General features: G+C 39.6%; 1 protein-coding gene across 1 annotated transcript in view; it reads left to right on the top strand.

Annotated features, from left to right (window-relative positions):
* The window catches only part of LOC107275134 (guanine nucleotide-binding protein G(o) subunit alpha), a 23,621-nt gene extending 13,817 nt beyond the window's left edge, over positions 1-9,804 (top strand). The window contains exons 6-9 of the mRNA XM_015754958.2: positions 2,055-2,183; positions 2,292-2,421; positions 3,174-3,327; positions 3,437-9,804. Coding sequence (XP_015610444.1) covers positions 2,055-2,183; positions 2,292-2,421; positions 3,174-3,327; positions 3,437-3,624 — 601 coding nt within the window. The 3' untranslated portion in view covers positions 3,625-9,804. The remainder of the gene's footprint in view (positions 1-2,054; positions 2,184-2,291; positions 2,422-3,173; positions 3,328-3,436) is intronic.

Genomic DNA, 9,804 nt, shown 5'->3' with positions numbered 1-9,804 from the left:
CCCCCCTCTCTCTCTCTCTCTCTCTCTCTCTGTCTCTCTCTTTCTCTTCTATCTCATCTCATTCGTCGGCCACCCAGGCATGCAGCTTGTCCACCTCTACGTAGTCGTCAGCCACCCGACCATTTAGTCATCTATAGCCTGTCTCTCCACCCCCCGTGACTCACACCTCACCGAACCCTGAGCGATTCCTTATTATTGCGCTCGTTCGTTCCTTCAAAAATACGAGAAATCCTTATGTCATGTAACGGGGATCCACGATAGTACACATTGTCAAGATGGCGCTCGTATTCGCTTTCCTTAATCCTCGGCCGCGCCGAAGTTTACTTCGGGGGTTTTAGTTGGCTGTTATATCGCAGCTCGTAAATTGCTGCTGTACAAAGATTTCATATGTTATTTTGGTTTCTGGAAATATTTCATTCGCTTGGGTCACTCGTAGATTCCGACTTGTAATAGGGGCTTCTTAATTTGCAGTACGGTTTTGAGGTTATGGTCGCTCTGTGTCAGATCGATTTGACAATCTGCCGTTAGCCTTATACTTTGGTGCAAGAACTGTATGTCCTTTTTTTTTTGGGGCTATTGTTGACTTTTGGTTTGGCCGTTTTTAGGAAAAATTCGTTATATTTTTCGAGATTGTCGATGCATCTTTTTAATGGAATGATTGACGATGGAAATAAATTTTTTTTTGCATTTCGTTATCTAACAGCATGTCTAAAAGGAATTTAAAGTACTACTTAATCCAAGATAGACACCGAACCATATGGGTGACACTGTTAAATTTTTATGACGAACGTAAAGTACATGCAGACGCGATAACAATATCCATATGAATGACGTGTAAAAAAAGGAATCATTCTTCCAGAAGATTCATTGAAAGGTATAGAATGGATTACCAGTCACGTTCACCTGTGCACATTCTTTTTTTCTCGCCTCGTTGCAACAGGTTATCTGTTTTTAAACCTGCCCACCATACGCAGATGCGTTTGACATATTAATGGCCCGCTTATGTTATATGCACTTTACCCGCGGTTCAGTTACTCGCAAACGACAAGGTGGAGCCACGGATATCGATTTCAAGTTTCACGCGCCCTCTTCAATGTCGTCCCGACGTCCTGATAAGGATTCCAGTGGTTACAGTCGGTCCAGTTCGATGGAAAATTTAGCTAGTAGGACAATATTTTTTTTTTCTTCAAATCATACTTCACACTGTCTTTTACTATATTTTTGTCCTGAAAAAATTTTTTTATCCACTTTACTCCTACCCACGTACTCTTATCGGGTTTTCATTTTGCGAGTACAGCCAATACCTAGTGTATCCTTATCTTATCTCCAGCATGGTGTATCGGGAGGCCTATGATAAAATGTGAAAGAAAATTTTTCATGTAATCGAATTTTACTCGAGGGGGTTGACTTGGGCAATTTCTTTTACCTGGGTAAAGACTGGTAGAGGATAACGAGGACGATGATATTTCTTTTTTTATTTCGAACTTCGCGCAGGCTGTTGCCTACTTGTTGCGAACCGCGCCCTATCACGTGCCAGAACTGCAAACGCAGTAACGAGGGGGTGATGATAATGCTGGGAAAAGTTATTTTGACTTTTTTGTTCTTTTCTTCTTTTTTGATAACCGATTGACGTTAACGATAATAGCGTGGCTGATGTGCTTGGAGGAGACACGTGTGTTTGGACGTTACTTGGAATATTCAATAATTAATATGTAATATTCAATATGTAATTCAATATTCTAGTTTTGACTTTCATTGGTATCTGTACGGCTGAGGAAAAAGAATTTTCGTTGAAACGCGCCTTTAATCTTTGGATGCAGTTTTGTTTGGATGGTACAGTTTCTTCTTTAATCGAGATAGTCTCTTTGGTGCTTTGCGATTTATTTTTATTTTTTTTTTTTAACGTTTCCGATTTAGGAAACTGAACGATCGAGGTCTGGATGGTCTAAGAAATTTTTTGTAATTTTTTTTATTTAACACCCTACCCAATATTTAAGCGAATGAATACTTTGAATTTTTGTCGTACTAACTTGTGTTTGATTTCTTCATTTCAGTTTCCTCGATGACTTAGATCGATTAGGCGCCAGGGAGTATCAACCTACGGAACAGGATATTTTAAGGACTCGAGTGAAAACGACTGGCATCGTTGAAGTTCACTTTTCCTTCAAAAATCTTAATTTCAAGTAAGTATCCCAAAACAGCTCTCAACGAAGAGACAGGTCAATATGGATAGTCGATAATTAAAAAATGTTCTATTTATCATTACTGATCCTCAATTCCTTTCTCTTCAGATTATTCGACGTTGGTGGCCAAAGAAGCGAACGTAAGAAATGGATACATTGTTTCGAGGACGTAACAGCGATTATCTTCTGCGTTGCAATGTCAGAATACGATCAGGTGCTGCACGAGGACGAGACTACGGTAAGAAGAGATTAGAAGAAGAAACGAACGAAACTCCAAAGAAAAACATATGCGATAAGACGAAAAGGAAGAAAAAGATAACGTGTTATTTAATATTTGTCAAACTTTTGATAGCCATTGTAAAGTGGATCTGGGGTACCCATCTGGTGTCAGGAGTCATTACACAATTCTCAAGTAGAACATAACCCGGTCACGCGTCATGGATAAAAATTAATTTACCAAACGAAAGAAATGATGAATGAAATGACGAAGAAATTCTGAACGGAGCTACGTGCTAGTGAATGTTGGGCGAAAGGGAGTAGACTGGGGTTTCATAGAATTAAGAGATCAATTGGCTGGGTCAGTGTACGTGGGAATGAAGAGGAGGATATTGGAGGAAGAAGGAGACGTCGTTAAATTCCTAGGTGGTTGCTGGCAAACCGCGGCTCACACAACTCTCAGATATCTTACGAACATGCACAATTGCATACTGACACGCCTCTATACAAAGACAATGTTCAGTCTCGTGTCAAAGTGTCAATTGACCGTGTCGCCTAGTGGCAATACTCCATTGACTGCCTTTCAAGTGGTCGTGGGCATTAGAACGTGCTTGCTGTAAAGACGTAGTGACAAATTGTATTAGAAAATTATGCATATATACGTGACCCAAGGAAATAAATATACATAATTCAATCGATTATATTTAGTATAGATTTTTATTATTCATAGAAATATATGAGCGAGCTGTGATTATAATCGAATTTTTATTTCAGAACCGGATGCAGGAGAGCTTGAAGTTGTTCGACTCAATTTGCAACAACAAGTGGTTCACGGACACCTCGATCATCCTCTTTCTCAACAAGAAAGATCTCTTCGAGGAAAAGATTCGCAAGTCTCCTCTGACCATCTGCTTCCCGGAATACGCCGGTATGTATATTGTAAACCAGTGTTTCTTGCAACTCTTGAAACTGTTAAAGGCTTCTTCAAATACTCATGCTACTCTTCTTTTTTTTCTGTTGCCATTTCAATCCACCAGGGGCGCAAGAGTACGGCGAAGCGGCTGCCTACATTCAGGCACAATTCGAAGCGAAGAACAAGTCAACCACAAAGGAGATCTACTGCCATATGACCTGCGCAACCGACACAAACAACATTCAATTCGTGTTCGACGCAGTCACAGACGTGATTATAGCCAATAATTTGCGCGGCTGCGGTCTCTACTAGATTAATTCTGTACTTTATGTTTAAACGCGAACAATAGAGATCAAACCATGAAGGCGATCACTCTTATAATCGATGGTCTGTTTCGGTTGACCGAGAGACTCCGGGGCTCAAATTTTCATGAAACAATAGAAAATATGTAAATTAACGGCAAATCAGAATTAGCGTTAGAACGATGCGTGTCAGGACAGATACGAGGATCGACGTAAACCGATACACGGTATGTTGAGTTACATAAAAAAAATGTTTCTAAAATATCATATAGTATTTGCACAGCCTGTAAACGCATCATCGTTATTGCCAGTATTTATCCAGTTTGGTCGTTTTGAATTCCGATTGCTGATCGAGATCACAAGCCTCCGCAGTTTTCGTACTACGAATTGAAATCAGCGTGACGTAAACAGGTTCTCGATGACGAGAGTACCGCCTTGATGGTAATTAACATTTTAAAGAAATCATTGGATACGCAAAACACGCACGATATAACACACTCTTATACAAAGTGAGGACAACCTTCTGAAATATCTGATATATACGAATTGTCATTATAATATACGCGGGCGCAGAGGACAGTTTCACCCGCGTCCCCATCTATATCTGCATTACGTATGCATACACGTTGCACGCATATGAGGGAACGCGTGACGGGATTGTCATATATGCGAATAATAAGTCCATGTCACGTGATACATGTCATATATAGAATTCGACACTGACCAAGGTACAATATGACTACGCGCAGGTCCGCGAACACACACGCACACATACAATTTCACACGCATTAATCCTGTTGCAGTAATATTTGCATTTTTCTCCTTTTCCTTGTATTTCTTCACTTCTCTTTTTTTCCTTTCGTTCTCAATTCAAAGAGAAAGGACTAGTAGAAGCACTTACTTGCCAACACGATATAGCTCGTATTGAACGTGTGAAAGTATACCCCGGGAGCGAATAAAATTGGGACAGAGTGGAATGGGGGATAGGGTGGGTGGGACTACAATTTTATCCAAAGATGCATTTCTTTTTTCGATTACGCCAATAAGCGCGCGTAGTCGTTATCGATAGCACAAAGAGTCGAGGCTTGACAAAAATATCATGTAACTTTAGGTTCCTTATTTTATAGCTACTAATCATAGGTACGTACAATACGCGCGTGCGCAACTGCACAAGACGCACCGAAGAAGCACACAACAAAGGGTACAAGCTCGCTTACACATGAGTCTGACGAAACGAGCGGGCTAGAATTTGTTCTAATTTCTTTTTGGTTAACTATGTCGTTTGACAATCGATTTTTCATTTTACTACTGGCTACTGGCTACTTGGTTATTGAATCTTTGTATTAATTTTCTTCTTTTTTTCCTTGCAAGACGCGTGTCACTCTGTTTGGACACCACTCTCTGTACGCGCACATAACGCTATTTTCATTCGGCGAGCATATACATACTATATATATGTATATTATAAATTTATAATCATAACGCATAGCTCTATTAACACGCAGGCGTAGGCAAAGCATCGCGCGCGCGCAATATGAAAAAAATGCAAGCGTCATGCGCACCCGGCGTATCGTCCGTTAACGACGATCGTCAGGTATCCTGGAAACGTATTTTTCTAAGTACCTTATTTTTCTCTCGTTCTAACTTTCTACGAGTATATTGACAATACCGTTATGTTCGGAATATACAAGAGAATAATGAAGGCGAACGACGAGTGGACGAAATGAGATAAAATGATTTAAAAAATAATAATGCCAGCAAAGCAAGCTCACACGGGACCTCACAGTAGACATCGTAGTTCAAAATGTACGTTCGATGAACGCAAATCTTGTTGCGCACAAATCACTATGTATTATTATTATTCTTGCATAAGTTGTACTTTATTAAGGGACTTGGCTTGGGGCTGGCGGAATAGGGGAGGGGGGGAGGGGAAGCAGATTCAAGGTAGCCAATCGGCGCACGGTTCGTTCGATATGCATTTCCCGTGATGCGGAGTTCGCAGATGCTTGGCCCGCAATCTCGCGTGAAGATAGGAATTTTTTAAATTACAAAAAATTCGTTTGTCTCTCTTCTTTCTGCCCATTTAACGCTGCGAACGATAGTATCAACGTCAATGAAATTACAGTAACTTTTTTTTTGTTTGCGACTAATGCGATTTCCACGATTCCGAAGAGTCGTCTCTCACTTTTTTGTTAAGAATCTCATTTTTATTTTTTATTTTTTCGTAAAATTAAGTAAAGGTCGGTACGCAGTCTCCGATACGGCTTTATATCGATGAGCGCGTTGCGAATTATCACGACTGAATGAAACGAGCGAACGAGCATTATCTCCATAGAGTAATAAAAGAGTAATTGGGTAAAGTGTCGGTTTTTATAAGTAAAACGTTCTGTGACGTTCTCGCGAGAAACGCGCCGTGGCGAGTACAGTGTATCATTGATACTGAGAAAAATTACAAGAGCGTTTTGTCGACGGTCGCAGGAGAGAGCAGCGAGAGATCATAGAAGTAGCCATGAGCGTTTACGTGATTTGAAGATCACAAATATCGACAGTCACAATATTAAGATCGACGACACGTGAGACAAACGAACGATTTTACTTATGATTAGTTCTGGTTCCTCGCGACAAATGATTTTATCTGATGGACGTTAGTTCAGCGCGAAACAGTTAGGGTGTCAATAAACGTTTTAAAAAAAAAAGGAAATTATGAACAATGTATAAGGAAGAGAAAAAAGATAAGGAAAATGTACCAAATAATACGTGCCAACGTGCATGCAGTGTAACTTTAGTTAGTGAAGGATAATGAGGCGTCGTAGTAGTGTCAATGACTTTGTGTTTGATCCTTCGAAAAATATCTGTTTGCTCGATCGATCAGATACTTTGGCAATGCTTGATCGTGATTAAGAAAGTCGTGCGCGTCCTCGATGATGTAGCAGAGGATGATAATGAATGTAGGGAGTGGGAGAAGGGTACAAATTTATTTACATCGCGATAACTCCTGGGTGACATCAGTCAGATAGAGAGGATTATACGTATTAAGAAAATGGTATGGTTAAGCAAGAGAGAGAGAGAGAGAGAGAGAGAGAGAGAGGAGAGACAGAGCAGAGAGCACATAAAAGAGAAATGAAATACGATAAACGATTGATGACGTAGATAGGAGTATATTTGTAAGAGTCTACCGATTACTGCGTTATTACTTATAAATAATTAATATTAAAAGTGGTAAGTCATATTTCTGTGTATACTTGGGGTATATTCCAATAACATTTAGGAGAGAGAGATGAGCGCTAGCAAATGAATATAAAGATGATTGTCTGCTATTAAAGGTGTTTCGAGGTTAATTAATGCACGAACAAACGATGTAAGAAAATAATATATGTATGCGCGAACGAATGACCGTCGAAAGCGTGAATCGTGTGAATGCGTCGAATTAAATGTATCGAACATGCAGTTCGTGCGATTGGGTGACTGAGCGATCGAGAGTTAATTTTAAAAAAGTCTCTCTGAATCCCATGCGAGCGCGCCGTGTCCGCAAAAAGGATTTCTCATATTAACGGCGAGAGGAGAAGAAACGACAGTAGCGCCAGGATCAGGAGACGGAGGCAGTCCTAACTAAAGAAAACAAAGATGGATGTCTCTTCGTGCATTTATTCGCGTCGTTACATAACGACAAAACAAAAATTGCATCGTGCCATTTTAAAGCTTAGAAAATACTTCTAGTCCTTCGATTCTTGCTTCGAGCGTGCGTCATTCTTTGTTTATGCCTTTTCTCTTTAAGGTAATTCTCCGATCCTCGGCTACCGACGTCACTTGTCCGCACGGTTAGCAGCGCCAAGCATTTTGACGCGGCCGCGTCGACGAACTATCCCCCAGCGAACTTCGACTATTTGAATTTCCATTGGATGCGCGCGCAACACAAAATAACTTTACTAATACGCGACCAATCCGATCGTTGATTTTTCTCGCGTAATTGCGCAATCCCAATACAAATCGATCCTCGCTCGCTCCTCAAGGAGTCTTTCTTATCGCAGACTTACTTTCACGTAGTCCATTAACTCTTTATATTTATAATTAATAACAATCATTGCGTAACCGACATTCGTTCACAAGCTCGTACCCCTTCCTAATGGCTTTGATCGATGAATTTCGCGCGCTGATAACACTGAGACAACTCTCAATGCATTGCATTCTCTGGAAGGTCGGCCGTAACACGTTAAATCTCGTATCGCAACGTGCCACATTAGCATTTTCGTCACGTGTTAAATGTCCCCGTGGACAAAATCCTAATTGAGTGACGAGACCTACGAACAAAAATGGTGAAACCGAGCGTATATATTCAATCTATCTAATCTTTACCGATCTGACCTCACGTATCACGTATTACGTGTCACGTTGTTGCTTACTCCTTTTTTTTCTTTCTTCGTCACTGATGTTCTTTCTTTATTTTAATTTTTTTTTCTTCTTATCTACCTCTCGCTTACATACGTCAGGCACATAGGTAATCGCCACTTTATTACACGATTGTAAACGTGTATCATTCTGATTACGATATATAGTTTGTATACACCTTATCATTATTATCCGTAATAATTATTATTATCATTATAATCATTATTATTATTGTTGTTATTATATACTATTGCTATTGCGGTGGCCATATTATTATAAAATTTAACGCCGATCCCCATTAATGGGGCTGTCGTTATATGTATCATTAATTATTATACCTAAGTCTTGCGTATGTCGTGTTTCTAGTCACATAGTCAATGATTAACACGCGGGTACACGTTTAACACTCGAACGCATACACACTCGCGGGCGCAAATACACAGGGATACAGTCAACCATACGTATGCACATTCAGTGACAAGTAAATGCGTTAGTAATGGGGATGATCATTCGTTTTTAAAAAATGTTATTGCGTACATCGGGCTTTTCTGGCGTCTTGGCGATTTATATGACGCGACGCATATATGTATACGCTTGGAAGCGGAGAGGCAGGTAGGGAACAACATTTTAAAATGTCGACGCGACTCTGTGATGTTACGATCCGAATCCTACCACAATCTTGGGATAGATTTGCTGGCAGCTCGTAGGTATTTTAAAATGGGCGGGTGTACACGAAGAACGTGAAGGAACGACGTGCATTTGCAATTTGCGACGAGCGTGCGAAATGGTGGCTAGAATAGTTTTTTTCTTTGCCCCTTGAGCAAAGCTCGAGGCACGTTTCTCAGTTGACAGAGAGCATGGAGAGGAACGTCGGTGAATCTTAATTGTTCCGTTTATTAAGTGATGTTCCTATGTACGATTGGGATATGTTATACTGGGGGTATTTTATTGGCATTTTTATGCAGAGAGGATTGCTCCTTTTTTGCTCGCTCGCTCGTTCTTTCGTTCGTTTACTTGGGGTTTTATTCATTCGTTTCACTCTTGAACGATTCACTACACTTTTAGATGCAGACACGATACGTTCGATCGGGGCTCGCGCTTTTTTTTACTTTTTTTTTTCAAAGACTCGTCTTCGGCAGGGAATTGTCAGAGTAACGTTTGGACGATGTGGTTGCTGATGGGTTGAGGCAAATTTTTATTACGAAGAAACATTGTCGTAAGATACGAAAATGGGAAAATTCCAGATTGCTGGAAAATTGTTTTTGAGTGGTCGCGGGTCTTTAGCGTCTTCTGAGAAGCAGTCTGGGCACGTTTAGGAACTAAAAATTCTGGCTGGTGCGTGGCGCTATTTGTTTGGGGTGACACCTATTAACGAAAAAGAAAGAAAAAAGAAAGAAATCCTTCTACCGAACAATATTCGCTACACGTTGTAATGTACTTTCTATCATTATGGATGAATTAATAAACCAGTAAATAAAAAGAAATAATTATAGCGTTATATCGTAATTATAATAATTAATGGTAATATTAATGATTATAATATTGATAATGATAAAAATATATATATAATGTTTAATTGACGATTAATAACCAAGAGCGCACGTATTTCATGATACATTCGTAGTTAAAAGACGATTGATTTTTGTGAAAGAGTGTTGTGTAAGAAGTATAGGAAAAGGATAAACGCGAACACTATGTGGAACATTATGAACTACCACCAAAAGAAATCTCTCATTATATATAATTATTATGTAATAATTGTCCATACATCTTAAAATGTCAAAATAAACTAATATTAAAAATA

The sequence above is a fragment of the Cephus cinctus genome, unplaced genomic scaffold (genome assembly GCF_000341935.2).
Source record: "Cephus cinctus unplaced genomic scaffold, Ccin1 Ccin1_scaffold0123, whole genome shotgun sequence".
Taxonomy (NCBI): Eukaryota; Metazoa; Arthropoda; class Insecta; order Hymenoptera; family Cephidae; genus Cephus; species Cephus cinctus.
This window is presented reverse-complemented; position numbering and strand designations above follow the sequence as displayed.